General features: G+C 49.3%; 1 protein-coding gene across 1 annotated transcript; it reads left to right on the top strand.

The window, feature by feature from the left end:
* Positions 1–12,826: 12,826 nt before the first annotated feature.
* LOC120651992 lies at positions 12,827–15,077 on the top strand. Its single transcript, XM_039929674.1, has 2 exons — positions 12,827–13,668; positions 13,797–15,077. Exons 1-2 carry the CDS (start codon positions 13,204–13,206, stop codon positions 14,781–14,783), a joined length of 1,452 nt encoding a protein of 483 aa, XP_039785608.1. The 5' UTR covers positions 12,827–13,203; the 3' UTR covers positions 14,784–15,077.
* Positions 15,078–17,995: the final 2,918 nt, after the last annotated feature.

Here is a 17,995-nt window from a genome sequence, read left to right as displayed (position 1 = left end):
CTTGCAAGGGGGAAAGGACGAAAAGGGTGCGCGCACAGCGACATGACATCGAGCTGCTGCTCCTACCTTTACCGTGCACTAAACACGCAGCTGTGGTGAAGCCCCGCCGGCCGAGCCCGGCGCCGTCCCGTCCAGCCCAGCCGGCCGAGGCGCCGCGCCGCGGACAAATTGGCCGCGTCGTGTCCTGCGCCGCGGGAAGGAGGAGGGCAGGCGTGCATGCTCAAGCCGCGTCCGTCCCGTCGCCCGCCCGGCCCGCCAGCCGCCTGCGCCGCCGGCGTTTTCAGTGGGCGGTTGGCATGCATGGTAGTAGCTGCGCCGCGGGAAGACAAGGACGACGCGCGACAGGACACAGGCTGACCTGACCTCGCCGCGCGCTCCCTCAATCACCGGCCGTGTCCGCGACGGCCTGACGGGGTTTCCCGTTGCCGGAACGCGGGCTCTTTAGGCTTGAGAGCCCCGTTCCCTTGGGCACGGCAACAAAGTAAGGGCAGGCCTAATGATAATGGGATTATTCTGCACACCACTTTATATCGTACGTTGGACATAATTATAGCCTAAATTCTTTGTCAGAGAACGAAGGCTCCGTGTCGTCTTCAATCAACAACTAAGAATGAATACTTGTTAATCTTGATTACCCTTGGCCCGTAATTGTTCATGCGCTTCCAAGGCAGAAGAACGTGGGGGAGGACTTTGTGGATAGGCTAAGGGATGGGATGACTTAGGAACACCATCCACCACCGTCCACTCACGATAGAGGGAGATCAGCCGTTCACTCACCTACCATCGTCCACTCACGTAACAAACGGGCCAGACCAATCTTAATGGGAGTGTTTGGACATTAAATTTGCTACATATACCAATAGTATGAGGAGGAGAGAGGAGTGTTATCACCATAACACTCTACTGGCATAATTCTCAAATTTCCAATCTTGCTAACTATATCGATAACACTCCTACTAAAACTGGCTTATGGAGTGAGAGTGCTCTCTGATTCCAGAGGATAAGTCCAAACTCCAAAAGGGAGAATGCTTTATCTTTGTCTTTTTTCTTCTTCTTTTGGCTAGCCCCCTACGTGCAGTAATATTAGGTTGATGAACTAGATGTAACAATCCGATTTTCAAATTCAAATCAAAGTTTCGAATTCACCAAGGATTAATGAAGTTTAGCCAAATTGGACCTTACACGTGGCCCCCACATGTCAATCCCTCACCTCGCGTCTCCCTGTTGAGCACAGCGCTCAGTAATGGCGCTCCGCGGTCTCCCGAAGCCTCCCCACCGCCGTGCGTGTCGTCGTGGAGAGCGATCCCGTTTTCCCGGCCGTCGAGCGTCGCCAAGTCGCCCACGACGTCTCCCAAGCTCGCCACCTGCCTCACTGTCTTCCACGCCTCGGTTCTTCCCTCCCTTCTCCCGTGGTCGCCATGGACAGGGAGTGAGCAAGCTCACTGTCTCCAGCCGATTCGCGAGCTTCTCTCCATGGATCCCAAATCCACTTCACCCGAAGCTCGTCTACCTTCCTAGCTTCCTCTTCGACCCCTCCTTCGCGAGCCTCATCGACCAAATCGCCGGGAACCGAAGCTTTTCCGGCCGCCAGCCATTAAAGCCGCCCGAGCTCCACTCCGCCGTCGAACTCCTACCTCCGGTCCCCGTTCTCTTCGCCCAGCACCTCAAATCGACCCTAGGTGATGCACCGAAGCTCATGCTCCCCTTGCTTTTCCATGTTCACCAAGTTTCCACGTGCGTTCCACGCCATGCCGTCGCCGGCCGCCGTGCTTGTCGCCGCCGCATGCTGCGCGCCGTGCTCGCGCCGCCCCCTCACCACGCTCGCGCGAGCACCGGCGTCGCCCGAGCCCACTGATGCTTACCCCGCGCCGCACCGCCGCCGCTTGGCCCCGCCGCCGGCGGCGCAAGTGCGCCGCCGCCTCTCCTGCCCTAGCGCCGCCGCTGGCGCGACTGCGCGCCGCCGCCACCGCCTCTGCGCCACCCCCGCGCCGCACCGCCACCGCGGGTCTAAGCGCGCGAGCCAAGGGCCCCGCCGCCGCCCTGCTCGCCGTCGGCCGGCGCCGCCGCCGCAGGCCCTCACCCCCAGTGCCGCCGCGAGCCGCGTGCCTGGCCTGGCCGCCCCCCTCTCTATTTCGTGTTACTGACCGCTGGGGCCCACGGGTCAGGGGTTAAGGGAATTTCTTTTATTTTGTTGATTTATTTCGGCTGTGAATTGTAAATTCCATATAAAATCAAGGAAAAATGTGAAAAATATGAAATAAATTTTGTTGGATTTGTTAGAGTAAGATCTATGGACAAAAAATATCCACAGTGGCAAAATGACCTTTTTACCCCTGCAAGAATTTAGATTGTTTTTAGTCTTGCTTAATTAGTTTCTATAGATTTGTTAATCTAAAAATTATGAAATTTTTGCAGTAGCTTACTTTAAACATGAGTGATCCACCATAAAATTTTCATACTCATAGGACCTAGTTTAGTATATGAATATAACATGTAACCAAACTTAATTATGTGTATAGGAGTAATAATATTTTTACATGTAAATTTTTATACAAATTATAAGAGGCAAATAATAATGTCTTTGCTAGTCATATTTTATTTTATAGTAAATCATGCTCTAATTGATAATTTGGCCTCTAATTGTTTCTAGCACTAGGGTTAAAGTTATTTATCACCATACTTGCATCCTTTTATGTAAATTATTAATTTGTTTAATGATTATCATCTAATGTCAAAGTCATGTTGGCATTTACTCGTTGTCTCATATGCATGACATTTACTCATTGTCTCATATACATACATATAGAATCCGCGACCGAGGAAGTCGTATACGAGGTGATCGCGGAGCCGCAGGAACAGACGGAGCCAGCCCCGCAGGCGTTTCGTGACGACCCTGCCCAAGGCCCAGTGGACACTAGCTCTGAGCAGCAGCCCGCAGGCAAGCCCCGGTGCACAACCTATTATTTCAATTTATGACATCTATATATGTTTCTATTACTTGTGCATTAGGTTTAGGAATTGTTTGGAACTCTAGTTGCATAATCCCTAGGTTCTCTGTAGTTATACTAGTATGTATAGGACGATAGAAATGTTATGCTTAATAAGATCTCGGTAGAAGCCGAGTGATTTCTGGTCACTCGCGAGATATAGGATGTATCGTTATTTTGAGTATATGGAATAATGGAATAGGTTGGAGAAAGAAAAGAAAATGGAGACCGGGCGGGGAAAGGCTAGCCCGTCTGTGTCGATTAAGGACCGTTCGTTGTCTGGCCCTGTGATCGAGTTTGAATTGTACTAACTGCATGCCGGGAGTAGGAGGTAGTCGAAACCGGTAAGCCGAGTACTGCCTTGCTTCGAAAGTACAGGACTCCAACTCACCTCCTGGGGTAGTCGAGTAGTCGCGGAGAAATGGGATTGCATATGTTTACTTTTGGTGGTCTCACGTTGAGCTCGGCTGACCATATGATGGTGGGGCGGTCCTGTAGTTCGAGGCGGGGAGGGGAATGGTTGTTTTGTATTGTCCGACGGGGCAAATACGTGCCGTGTTGGTTAGGTCCACCTTGCAAGGTTAAATCGGATCGATTCGTCGACAGTCGCTCTCGGATATGAGCACCTTTATCACAGCACCGCATCGTAGTAATGAGATGGAATATTAATGTATATGTTGAAGGGAATGTTGAGATTACTAATTGATCTTCTATTATGTTTGTTTTAGAAAGGGTTCTGCAAATGTCCAGAGGATATTAATTTATATAGAATGTGAGCTAAAATATTGAAAGTAAGGATCCACCTTTAAACGCTTTTAAGCAAATAATCCACAGCCAGAAAGCCGCGCATGTCTAGATAGTGGGCTATGTATACCCTTGTTGTGCTAAATTCATCCAGCTTGGCGCGGATGGTTGGGAGGTGGCCGGACCAGATGTTTAGTCCTTGCTAGTTACAAAATCACACACCCGTGGGCTGAGTGTGTGATTCGATACTGCGCTTCTTGTATTATGGACGTCAGGTTTCCTATATCGGACTTTGTTTTAAAATAAAGTTGTCCTTGTATATTGTTTATGTAATTAAACCAGGTTTGTAGAAATTAATGTACTCTACTCGGTATTGTAATCGTATTTATATGTACTCGTCATGTTTGTACTGACTGCGCTCACCTTCGCGTGGGACTACTGGTGTTTGTTTCGATCGGAATGTCGGTTTCGAAAGGACTGTCAAATTAAACCGTTAAGACAAATGTGCCTGATGTGTTCAAATGATGGCCATTCAGCTTAATTTGAGTTTTAATTTGGCGGTTCTGTCACAGCTGGTATCAGAGCCGAAATACACCAGAGGTGGTATGGATGTGACTATTTTCTAGATTTTCAAGATTAAAAACGAATTTCTGGGGTATAAGAAAAATCGTTTCAGTCGCGCTTTACGATTAAATTCGTATTAAGCCCAATATAGTGCTTTGTTATTTATAAATTGGTGGCAATATTTATATTCACTGACTTCCAGCACATTTTTTTCTGTTAAACTTTAATTTCTTGCTCAACCCTTACTTAATATTATAATGACGCACCTACGCTGAGGTAAGCAAGGTGAGCATTCTTGGTAGTCCTTAGAATAGCCCACGTGTTTCATACGTGCGCGGGTCCCGTATGATGAGCATACGAGGAGGTGATAAGACTCCATTCAAATGAGCCTGTCGCTATCTGCCGCCTGATATGGAGCGCGGACTTCCCACCGTGTGATTGTGAGCACGGCCATTTCGTAAGGCAATGTTACGAGATGTAAATCTGTCATGCGATTGGTTATGACCGTGTACCTTGGGACACGTTTACCCTTGGGTGTCCCGTAAGGCGATTTGTACGGGAAGTGAATACGTTGCCTCGGTAACGTATGCAGCGCTGTCCATGCAGCGTTAAACGTATGAGCGCCATCTCTATAGTGGATGGTGATGTATGTGTGAATATGTGGGCAACTGCATATGCGTTACCCATGTGGCGTAGGACACATGGGGGCCGTTCGTGTGTGCTGGCACGAAGGGTCCAGTCGTGGATATATGCATATATCTGTATATCATGTGATTTCTGCAGGTACACTAACAAACAAACACATAAGTTAAGGCGTGTAGAAATCGATTATATAATTGAGAGCGTATGTTGCCACCAAAAGACCACGTATAATGCCCTATTATTGTCGGCAATTTTTGTTGGAAGGGTGACGTAGGACGATCATGCATAATACCATTCATTGCATTATAAGAGTGGGTTAGCAAGTTATACAAAAGTTGTAGAGTGTTTTGATAGCCACTCGTTTGCAAAAGTTGTGAATTTTTGGACGTATAGTTTGGGAAGTATTGTCAAATCTATACCGCGAAGATTTGTGATTTTGAGAGTTAGTTGGGGCCTATGTTGTATTCACTAGTTGATGCAAGAATGGTTGTACCTCCCTCATCCATGATCCAGTTATTCTTGTTGCAATTGTGGGGCATAAAAGTGGTGATACAAATATTGAGTTATTTAATCGATGTTCTAAATTCAGCATTTTTCATGAATTGAATATTAGTTGCTATCATGATTATTTAATTTAATTAGATATTGGAACTAATTTATTCATGATTAATTGCAGAATGCCGAACACCGATAATGATTCCTCTGCGCCCAATGGTGCTAATGCGCTGCCACCGCCTCCCAATTTGGTTGAGGCAATCGCGGCCATGTTGACTGGGCGCGATGAACAGACGGAACTGCTCCGTCAGCTCGTTCATCAGGGTGCTGCACCGCGGCATGGAAATCATAATCATCACCAGCCGCCTGTCCCTGGGTATCAGGAGTTCTTGGGTACTCAGCCACCGCTTTTCCATAAGGCGGATGAGCCACTGGAAGCTGACAGTTGGCTCCGGACCATTGAGTCCAAGTTCAATCTATATCAGTATGATGACAATGACAAGGCATCATTTGCAGCTCAGCAACTCAGAGGTCCTGCACGTACGTGGTGGGATAATCACGTAGCTATGTTCCCTGCTGGCACTCGGTTTTCTTGGGATGAGTTCAAGGAAGCTTTCAGGGCACATCATATCCCTGCAGGGGTTATTCGCAGGAAGCTCAATGAGTTCTTGGCTCTGAAACAAGGCAATAATACTGTGACGCAATACGCTCAAGCCTTCAACACCTTGTCTCAATATGCTGGATATCATGTGGAAACAGATGAAAAGAAACAAGCATGCTTCAGGCAGGGGCTTAGCAGCAAGCTCCAGGAACGCTTGATCATGTTTAAATTCAATACTTTTAGTGAGCTGGTCAATGGGGTTATCACTCAAGAGGACGCCCGTATAGCTCATCAAGCAGAGAAAAAGAGGAAGGCACCAATGGGTGGATCCTCTAGTCAGGCTAATCAGAGGTTTCGTATAATTCAGACCGGACCCCCTCGGGCGCCTTATCAGCATCGGCCGGTGTACCGACCAGTACAGTATCAGACCACATATCGGCCTCCGCAACAGCAGTCAAGTTATAGGCCAACACATTACCAGTTAGGATATAGATCACCTCAGTACCCACAACCTCAAGGGGTAGCCAGATCTCCAGTGCCTCAGCAGAATGTGCAGAAGACGGGGTTGCAGCCGCAGGGTGTACGCCCTAATTTCCCTCCCTGTTTCAACTGTGGTCAAGTTGGTCATTTTGCACATGAATGCCGTATGCCACCTAAACAAGTTCAGGGTTCTAATCAGCACAATCAGAAGCCGAAAGTGGCTCATTTGAAGCCAGGACGCGTGCACAATACCACACTAGAGGATGTTTCTGAGGGAGCTCAAGTGATGGCGGATACGTTTTCAGTTCATAATCACCCTGTTACCATATTATTTGATTCGGGTGCATCACACACATTTATTAGTAAAGAGTGTGCTATGAAACTTGGGTTGGAGATAGAAAGCATGGCAATATCATACAATATTCAATCACCTGGGGGGCAAATAATTACCAATCAAGTTGCCAGACGAGTGCCTCTACAGTTGCAAGGAAATTTTTTTACCACGTCTCTTATAGTTCTCCCCACCCAAAAGGTTGATATTATACTGGGTATGAACTGGATGGGAGATCAAGGGGTTCTTTTAGACACTACTTCACAATATGTGCATATTGATTCTCCTCTGTATGGTTCTATGACTTTGAATCTGATGGACCATAAATCTTCAACACCTACGGTGAATCAGGTTGACGCCAAAAGTCTGACTGAAATACCAGTGGTGTGTGAATATCCGGATATTTTTCCGGATGACTTACCAGGCATGCCACCTGACCGTAAGATAGAGTTTGCCATTGAATTGCAACCGGGAACGGCACCAATTGCCAGAAGACCTTTATTGTATGCCACCCAATGAGTTAGCAGAACTAAAGAAGCAATTACAGGAGTTGCTTGATAAGGGTTATATCCGTCCTAGCACTTCACCTTGGGGCTGTCCAGCGCTCTTTGTTAAAAAGAAAGATCAAAGCCTCAGGCTGTGCGTGGACTATCGGCCTTTGAATGCTGTCACTATCAAAAACAAATATCCACTCCCCCGAATTGATATTTTGTTTGATCAGTTAGTCGGGGCCAAGGTATTCTCCAAAATTGATCTTCGATCAGGCTATCATCAAATAAAAATTAGGCTCGAAGATATCCCAAAGACGGCTTTCTCCACACGATATGGGCTTTATGAATATCTCGTTATGTCATTTGGATTGACGAATGCCCCGGCTCATTTCATGTATCTCATGAACTCGGTGTTTATGCCCGAGTTGGATAAGTTTGTCGTGGTTTTCATAGACGACATTCTTATATATTCCAAAAATGAAGAAGAGCATGCTGAGCATCTTCACATTGTTCTCCAGCGTCTTCGGGAACACAAGTTGTATGCCAAATTCACCAAGTGTGAGTTTTGGCTAAAGGAGGTTCCATTCATGGGTCATGTTATATCAGAAGATGGAATTTCTGTTGACCCTAGTAAAATCCAAAATGTTTTGAATTGGGAAGCACCTACATCTGTTCCAGAAATTCGGAGTTTTCTTGGGCTAGCACGATATTACCGGCGGTTTGTTCCGGATTTTTCAAAAATTGCTAAGCCCATGACTGAGTTGCTCAAGAAAGGGGTGAAATTTTATTAGAATGATAAATGTGATCAGGCTTTTCTGACCCTAAGGAAACTTTTGACATCTGCCCCTATCTTAGCCCAACCTGATATTACTCGACCCTTTGAGGTATATTGTGATGCATCAGGTACGGGTTTAGGTTGTGTCCTCATGCAAGACCGTCGAGTAATTGCTTATACTTCTAGAGCACTCCGGCGACATGAGGAAAATTATGCCACTCATGATTTAGAACTAGCAGCAGTGGTTCATGCTTTGAAGATCTGGCGTCATTATCTTCTGGGCAATCCTGTTCATATATATACGGACCATAAAAGTCTCAAGTATATCTTCACCCAGAATGAACTAAATCTACGCCAAAGGCGATGGTTGGAATTGATTAAGGATTATGATCTGGAAATTCATTATCATCCGGGTAAGGCCAATGTGGTTGCAGATGCTTTGAGCCGCAAGGCTCAGTGCAACTGCCTGTCTATTGTGCCTTTCAATGAAACCCTTTGTTATGAACTGGAAAAATTAAACTTGGGGATCGTCACACATGGCAGTCTTAATAATTTGGTCCTTTCATCTACTCTTCGAGATCGGATTATTTCTGCTCAAAAACATAATGTCGGGATGGAAAAGATTTGCCAAAGACTTGCGGAAAATGACTCGGGGGTGAAGTGTTTTCATTTAGATGAGGCTAAAATTCTATGGTTTAAGCATCGTTTGGTGGTACCTAAAGATTTAGAGCTCCGAAAACAAATTCTTGATGAAGCTCATCTCTCTAGGTATTCTATCCACCCGGGCAGCAATAAAATGTATCAAGATTTGAAGCAACAATTTTGGTGGACAAGAATGAAGCGGGAAATTGCCAAATATGTGTCTGAGTATGACATTTGTAAAAGAGTTAAAGCGAGCCACTTGAGATCAGCTGGTCTTCTTCAACCTCTGACTATTCCATCAGGAAAATGGGAAGATATTAGTATGTATTTCATTGTTGGATTTCCCAAGACTTCTAAAGGATATGATTCTATTTGGGTTATTGTGGACCGTCTGACGAAGTCAGCTCATTTCCTTCCCGTAAAAACCATTTATAGGGCACAACATTATGCTGAGCTTTATATCAGTCGTATCCTGAGTTTGCATGGAGTACCCAGGACTATCATTTCTGACCGTGGTACCCAATTCGTTGCACGTTTTTGGAACACTTTCATGCAGCCCTTGGTACTCAACTCATTCGCAGTTCGGTTTATCATCCTCAGACCGATGGTCAGACGGAGAGAATAAATCAGATTCTCGAAGATATGCTTAGAGCTTGTGCACTCACCTATAGTCATAAATGGGATGAGTGTCTACCTTTAGCTGAATTCTCCTATAATAACAGCTATCCGATTTTCAAATTCAAATCAAAGTTTCGAATTCACCAAGGATTAATGAAGTTTAGCCAAATTGGACCTTACACGTGGCCCCCACATGTCAATCCCTCACCTCGCGGTTCCCTGTTGAGCACAACGCTCAGTAATGGCGCTCCGCGGTCTCCCGAAGCCTCCCCACCGCCGTGCGTGTTGTCGTGGAGAGCGATCCAGTTTTCCCGGCCGTCGAGCGTCGCCAAGTCGCCCACAACGTCTCCCGAGCTCTCCACCTGCCTCACTGCCTTCCACGCCTCGGTTCTTCCCTCCCTTCTCCCGTGGTCGCCATGGACAGGGAGTGAGCAAGCTCACTGTCTCCAGCCGATTCGCGAGCTTCTCTCCATGGATCCCAAATCCACTTCACCCGAAGCTCGTCTACCTTCCTAGCTTCCTCCTCGACCAATCCTTCGCGAGCCTCATCGACCAAATCGCCGGGAACCGAAGCTTTTCCGGCCGCCAGCCATTAAAGCCGCCCGAGCTCCACTCCGCCGTCGAACTCCTACCTCCGGTCCCCGTTCTCTTCGCCCAGCAGCTCAAATCGACCCTAGGTGATGCACTGAAGCTCATGCTCCCCTTGCTTTTCCATGTTCACCAAGTTTCCACGTGCGTTCCACGCCATGCCGTCGCCGGCCGCCGTGCTTGTCGCCGCCGCATGCTGCGCGCCGTGCTCGCGCCGCCCCTCGCCACGCTCGCGCGAGCACCGGCGTCGCCCGAGCCCACTGATGCTTACCCCGCGCCGCACCGCCGCCGCTTGGCCCCGCCGCCGGCGGCGCAAGTGCGCCGCCGCCTCTCCTGCCCTAGCGCCACCGCTGGCGCGACTGCGCGCCGCCGCCACCGCCTCTGCGCCACCCCCGCGCCGCACCGCCACCGCGGGTCTAAGCGCGCGAGCCAAGGGCCCCGCCGCCGCCCTGCTCGCCGTCGGCCGGCGCCGCCGCCGCAGGCCCTCGCCCCCAGCGCCGCCGCGAGCCGCGTGCCTGGCCTGGTCGCCCCCCTCTCTGTTTTGTGTTACTGACCGCTGGGGCCCACGGGTCAGGGGTTAAGGGGATTTCTTTTATTTTGTTGATTTATTTTGGCTGTGAATTGTAAATTCCATATAAAATCAAGGAAAAATGTGAAAAATATGAAATAAATTTTGTTGGATTTGTTAGAGTAAGATCTATGGACAAAAAATATCCACAGTGGCAAAATGACCTTTTTACCCCTGCAAGAATTTAGATTGTTTTTAGTCTTGCTTAATTAGTTTCTATAGATTTGTTAATCTAAAAATTATGAAATTTTTGCAGTAGCTTACTTTAAACATGAGTGATACACCATAAAATTTTCATACTCATAGGACCTAGTTTAGTATATGAATATAACATGTAACCAAACTTAATTATGTGTATAGTCATATTTTATTTTATATTAAATCATGCTCTAATTGATAATTTGGCCTCTAATTGTTTCTAGCACTAGGGTTAAAGTTATTTATCACCATACTTGCATCCTTTTATGTAAATTATTAATTTGTTTAATGATTATCATCTAATGGCAAAGTCATGTTTGCATTTACTCGTTGTCTCATATGCATGACATTTACTCATTGTCTCATATGCATACATATAGAATCCGCGACCGAGGAAGTCGTATACGAGGTGATCGCGGAGCCGCAGGAGCAGACGAAGCCAGCCCCGCAGGCGTTTCGTGACGACCCTGCCCAAGGCCCAGTGGACACTAGCTCTGAGCAGCAGCCCGCAGGCAAGCCCCGGTGCACAACCTATTATTTCAATTTATGACATCTATATATGTTTCTATTACTTGTGCATTAGGTTTAGGAATTGTTTGGAACTCTAGTTGCATAATCCCTAGGTTCCCTGTAGTTATACTAGTATGTATAGGACGATAGAAATGCTATGCTTAATAAGATCTCGGTAGAAGCTGAGTGATTTCTGGTCACTCGCGAGATATAGGATGTATCGTTATTTTGAGTATATGGAATAATGGAATAGGTTGGAGAAAGAAAAGAAAATGGAGACCGGGCGGGGAAAGGCTAGCCCGTCTGTGTCGATTAAGGACCGTTCGTTGTCTGGCCCTGTGATCGAGTTTGAATTGTACTAACTGCATGCCGGGAGTAGGAGGTAGTCGAAACCGGTAAGCCGAGTACTGCCTTGCTTCGAAAGTACAGGACTCCAACTCACCTCCTGGGGTAGTCGAGTAGTCGCGGAGAAATGGAATTGCATATGTTTACTTTTGGTGGTCTCACGTTGAGCTCGGCTGACCATATGATGGTGGGGCGGTCCTGTAGTTCGAGGCGGGGAGGGAATGGTTGGTTTGTATTGTCCGACGGGGCAAATACGTGCCGTGTTGGTTAGGTCCACCTTGCAAGGTTAAATCGGATCGATTCGCCGACAGTCGCTCTCGGATATGAGCACCTTTATCACAGCACCGCATCGTAGTAATGAGATGGAATATTAATGTATATGTTGAAGGGAATGTTGAGATTACTAATTGATCTTCTATTATGTTTGTTTTAGAAAGGGTTCTGCAAATGTCCCGAGGATATTAATTTATATTGAATGTGAGCTAAAATATTGAAAGTAAGGATCCACCTTTAAACGCTTTTATGCAAATAATCCACAGCCAGAAAGCCGTGCATGTCTAGATAGTGGGCTATGTATACCCATAGTCGGGTAAGTCTTGCGGAGTATTAGTATACTCAGAGTTGTGGCTCAAACTATTTCAGGTCAGGATGAGATAGACTTCTGCCCTTGTTGTGCTAAATTCATCCAGCTTGGCGCGGATGGTTGGGAGGTGGCCGGACCAGATGTTTAGTCCTTGCTAGTTACAAAATCACACACCCGTGGGCTGAGTGTGTGATTCGATACTGCGCTTCTTGTATTATGGACGTCAGATTTCCTATATCGGACTTTGTTTTAGAATAAAGTTGCCCTTGTATATTGTTTATGTAATTAAACCAGATTTGTAGAACTTAATGTACTCTACTCGGTATTGTAATCGTATTTATATGTACTCGTCATATTTGTACTGCCTGCGCTCATTTTCGCGTGGGACTACTGGTGTTTGTTTCGATCGGAATGTCGGTTTCGAAAGGACTGTCAAATTAAACTGTTAATCCAAATGTGCCTGATGTGTTCAAACGATGGTCATTCAGTTTAATTTTAATTTTAATTTGGCGGTTCTGTCACATTAGATGCTTGCTTGTTTGGTTCCGTATAAAAGCTCGCGAATTCCATCTCCCATGCTAAGGTTATTATTGCATCAACAAGTAAACACAAGGCGGATCCCTCCTGTTGTGGTAGATTTCCATCAAAATCCTCTTGGAAGCAGCAGCCATTGGCCACGCAGCTCGTCTCCTACCCCGGCCGGCACCCCGTCCCCGTCGTCCCACCTCGCCGCTTTCCCTTTCGCTTTCGGCCTGCCTGCGATCTCACCACTGCCCCCAAACGGCTTCCTCCTCCCCACCTTTATCTTTTGTTCTCTTCTCCCTCCCACTCCCAGGTCCCAGCTGCCAAGCAAGAGACTCCCAGCGCTCACAAACCCCAAACCCCTCGCTTGGCATCGAGCCGCCGCGCTTTGCTTCAGCTCCTTCCTCCTCCTCCCCCGCTTGCACGCCACTCCACTCCACTCCACTCCTCGCTTGATGCAAACCTCTCCTCGCTGCTAGTGCTAGCTAGTCGCCTCTCCGTTCGGGATCCGGGAGCAAAATGGACAAGGAGAGGAGGCGGGGCTTCTTTTCGGCGCTCAAGGGGGAGGTGGTGCGGGGCCTCTCCCCGGCGAGGTCGCGGGGGAAGTGGCTGCTCCCGCGCGCCCGCAAGACGGCGGCGGAGGACGAGGCGGAGACGCCCGAGGAGCTCGCCCCGTACGCGGCGGGCCAGTTCGTCGCCCACTCCGGCAGCCTCCGCCCGGGCGGCGAGGCCCTGGCACCGCTCATGGAGGGCCCGGAGGTGGCCGAGGACGACGCGTCCGGCGAGGAGTCCGGCCGGCGGGACGGGTTCGGGCAGTGGGTCCGCGGTCACCTGGTCCGCCCCCCGCTGATGGCCGGAGGCGACGGGTCGTTCCGCCGCTCCGACCTCCGCCTCCTCCTCGGCGTCATGGGCGCGCCGCTCGCGCCCGTCTCGGCCTCCGCCGCGGACCCACTGCCGCATCTCTCCGTCAAGGGCGCCCCCATTGTGAGTGCTCAGCACGCACACACACACACACATCTCGGCTCCTTGGATTGGATTGGATCTGCTCTGTTGGCAAATGCGGCAGCTTTTTTTGGGTTCTGACGCCGGCGGTCTGGTGCTGTTCGTTGCAGGAGTCGTCGTCGGCGCAGTACATCCTGCAGCAGTACATGGCGGCGTCGGGCGGCGCCAAGGTGCTGCGGTCGGTGCGGAACGCGTACGCCATGGGGAAGGTGCGCATGGTCGCGTCCGAGTTCGAGACGGCCACCCGGGTGGTGAAGAGCCGCGGCTCCGGCGCCGCCTCCGCCGTGGAGCAGGGCGGGTTCGTGCTCTGGCGCATGTCCCCGGACATGTGGTACGTGGAGCTCGCCGTCGGCGGCGGCAAGGTCCGCGCCGGCTGCGACGGCCGCCTCGTGTGGCGCCACACGCCGTGGCTCGGCGCCCACGCCGCCAAGGGCCCCGTCCGCCCCCTCCGCCGCGCGCTGCAGGGCCTGGACCCGCTCTCGACGGCGGGCCTGTTCGCGGGGGCGCGGTGCGTGGGTGAGAAGACGGTCGGCGGCGAGGACTGCTTCATCCTCAAGCTGTCGGCGGGCGCGGAGACGCTGCAGCAGCGGAGCGAGGGCCCGGCGGAGATCATCCGGCACGCGCTCTTCGGCTACTTCAGCCACCGCACCGGGCTGCTGGTGCAAGTGGAGGACTCGCACCTGACGCGCATCCAGCCGCACGCCGGCGGCGACGCCGTCTACTGGGAGACCACCATCAGCTCCTCCCTCGAGGACTACCGCGCCGTCGACGGCGTCGTGATCGCGCACGCCGGCCGCTCCGCCGTCACGCTCTTCCGGTTCGGCGAGACGGCCATGAGCCACACCAAGACGCGCATGGAGGAGGCCTGGACCATCCAGGAGGCCGCCTTCAACGTGCCGGGCCTCTCCACCGACTGCTTCATCCCGCCCGCCGACATCCGCCGCGACTCCGCCGGCGAGCCCCCGCACTGCGAGCTCCCGCCCCGCGGCGCCGCCGCCGCTAAGGCCGGCGCAGTGCACCCCGCGCGCGTCGCCGCCGCCGCGGAGCGCGTGCACCCGCGGCGCGACGACAAGATCCACTGGACGGTGGAAATGTGAGGAGCGGGAGGAGATCATTTTACCTTTACCCGGTTGGATTCGTAAGAGCGAGTGAGGATTAGCGGCTAAGCAGCTAGTAGCTAGGAAGCAAAAAAACAAAAATTCAGCAATCCAATTGGTTCATAGCACTAGAAACCAAATCTTTCTTCTGCAAACACTAACTTCGTCTCCTAGTGGCTTGTATTCTGTACAGATGAGCAGCAAAAGAGTCTCCTCCATCCCAATGCTGAATTGTACTGTAACATTTGCAACAGCTTAAGAATTGACACAAGCGTATCAGCAGATCTTCGTGCCTTTTTCTTTTCCCCTAGAGATGCTCTGCGCCTAATTTTGACACGTTCCTCTTATACGTCACAGTATTTGTGGGCACCAAGGAGCCGGTTTTCAAGCTGGTTGGTTGGTATGTTTTGCTTTCGACCTTTGTCTTCCATGGTACATGTACTACTGGTTGCCAGGTTTTGCTTAGAAACTAACCAAGTATCTTTACCACCCTTTCCAGGTACTTGTGAGAGTTACTTGCCACATTCCCCGTAGTGGTGGCTACAGAGAAAGATCATTACTTGCAAGTTAACCAACAGGCTTCTCGTGCCAGAACAAACTTTCTGACCTGTAGCCAGGCCAGGGCAACGCCACTACCAACCAGACTGTCACACTCGCCCTAGCACACAGTGCATGAAGGCTGTAGCTAGCATTGGATGCTGAGGTCACTGGACAGCGGTAGATCAGGTGACCTCCTCCTATCCTGTCCTCTCCTCCCTGGCCACCGCCCAGTGTACCTTATCCCTGCTCGTCGCCATGGACGCATCATGACAGTTTGACAGGCAGAGGCATGGCACATTGGCATGGCTGGCCGTAGGGATGGGTGGGGTTGGGCCCACTTGCAGTCAGGGTTGCTGTCTTCAGTTCGTGGTGTGTGCTGTGCTGCGGTGTTGTGGAGGAGCATGAACTTTTTTTTTGAAGTGATGAGCATGAACTTTTGCGTGTTTTTTTAGGAAACCATACCTGTATTACTGAGTAGGAAAACCGTACACATACGCATACAAGTACGAAAGAGGAGGATACATGGACAGCTATCCAAACCATCTAGCACAAAGGCCCCTCAAAAAACAAGATATTACAATTAGGCCCCTGGACCCGTGCTTCCAGACAATGCCAGATTTCGTCGCCGGTCATCGTCGTGGAAGAAGACTCGACCTCCAGTGAGCTGCGTCGCCGAGAATTCTTGCTAGGGGAGGGGCACGGCGGTATTCTAGAAGATAAAAGTCTGTTGGGTCGTGCAGTGGCTGCTGCTGATGTTCCCATTTCTGTTTTAGCTGCAGTACGCGCCATTGCCCAGTCTGTTTTAGCTGCTGATGTTCGTGGAGGCATGGGCAGCCCATTCCAGGATCGAAGATCTCTGCTGACTGCTTGAGCCAAGCCAAGTGTATGTCATGGGTCCTGGGTGTAGGAGAAGATGAAACGTGTAGAAGAGATCCTACGACTGTCGCAGGTCTCCATTGGAGGCGACTTTTCTTCAGAAGCCATTTCTGAATTTTCTGCAGAACACACCATGAGAAACGACACCGTGCCCTTCACATGGGGTGTGCCATTCACAGGAAACTGCCGTGACCTTGGAGCAGACAGCAGAGGCAGAGCGCGGAGGGCAGCGCAGCCTGTCCGACTGGCATCTCCGCCGATGTTGCCTCGTCACGCAGACGTTGGCGAAACAGGGCAGAGCAATGGAGAAGATGCCGTGATGCCGACCGTCAGCTCCTCACAGTTCTGGGCTAGGTTCTGCCAGTGCCAGGCCAAGCTAATCAGCGTACCAGCCGCAGAAAAACGACTTGCGCTGCCCTCAAAATTCCTAAATTTTACAAGATTATCCATTATATTGAATGTTTCATGGCATGCATGAAGTATTAAATATAGTTAAATAAAATAATTAATTACATAATTTATTTATAATTTGCGAGACAAATTTTTTGAGTTTAATTAAACCACGATGGGATGATAATTACCAAATACAAACGAAAGTGCCACAGTACTTTACATCTAAAAATTTAAGCATCTAAACAAGGCCTTGAAATGTTCAACTTTCTGAAATCTGAAATTCCCTTTTGAAACGCAAAGTACTTTAGTTTAGGTTCTTACTACATTTATTTTCCCATAAAAATAAGAGAGAACACCCAAGTCATTACCGTAGCACTTGTGGCAAACAACACTAGCCCCTCAGTACAGATCCCTGAACTGATGCCAGACTGGTTTCGTACGGCCACTATTTTCCTTGGTCGGGTGTACGGTGCCCATGATCATATCTTGCCGGATGGATCATGGATCACTCCGGATGCATGGCTTCATAATTTAATTTTTTGTGAACGATTATAAATATTTTTTTGTCAAGTCCCTTACATTACGAGTCACTGTCTGGAATGGAGGGGGGCTTTGGGTACAAATGCTCTAAGTGTAAAGCTCAAAATCTTACTACATGAACGATGCGGGAAGCCGTAGTTTCAGGATAATATCTCTGAAAAGCTCCCGTCTTCAGAAAAAATGGCGTCTGTTTGGTCAGCACCAGAAACCTGCCCCAGAGGATTGTGCGCATCCTCCTCTGTAATCCGGCCGTGTGGCATCTCTCTAGTCTAGTGATGATCTTGACGGCTTCCTTTCCGGCTTTTCCCTCTAGGAATCATCATCGCCCATCACCATGGCCTAGTGCTATTATTCTAGCCTCACCTTCGCCTTCTTTACCCGTCTCACGTTGGTTTTCTCCTTTTGATACCCTCGTGCACCGTTTCAAATCGATCGCGGCACTTTACTTCTCTTTACCATCCTGTATGCTTTCGATCGCTCCTCTCGAAAAAAGGAAAAGGAGAACGAATGTGCTCGATCCTATGCACATCATTGCATACAATCAGGAAGAACATACATACAGTGCAGTGCGGCCATTTGGTTATTTAGTTCACTTCTGAGGGCACACCAAATGTTAATACCCATAAGATGGGTATCTTTTGAACGATTATAAGATGGATATTAACAACAAGAGATCCACAAACAGCTGACATAGGATATGAGATGGCATGTGACTGTGTCTGAACTCTCTGACCCTTCTGTTTAGCCAGAGAAGAGAGAACCCAGTGTGTGTGAACTCTGAACTCCGAACGCATCTCAGAAGGTACATGTACAGTATCAGCATCCCTAGATAGTATTCCATGGGGCCGGGACAAAACAATTTG

This window comes from Panicum virgatum, chromosome 9K, assembly GCF_016808335.1.
Source record: "Panicum virgatum strain AP13 chromosome 9K, P.virgatum_v5, whole genome shotgun sequence".
NCBI classification, from domain to species: Eukaryota; Viridiplantae; Streptophyta; class Magnoliopsida; order Poales; family Poaceae; genus Panicum; species Panicum virgatum.
This window is presented reverse-complemented; position numbering and strand designations above follow the sequence as displayed.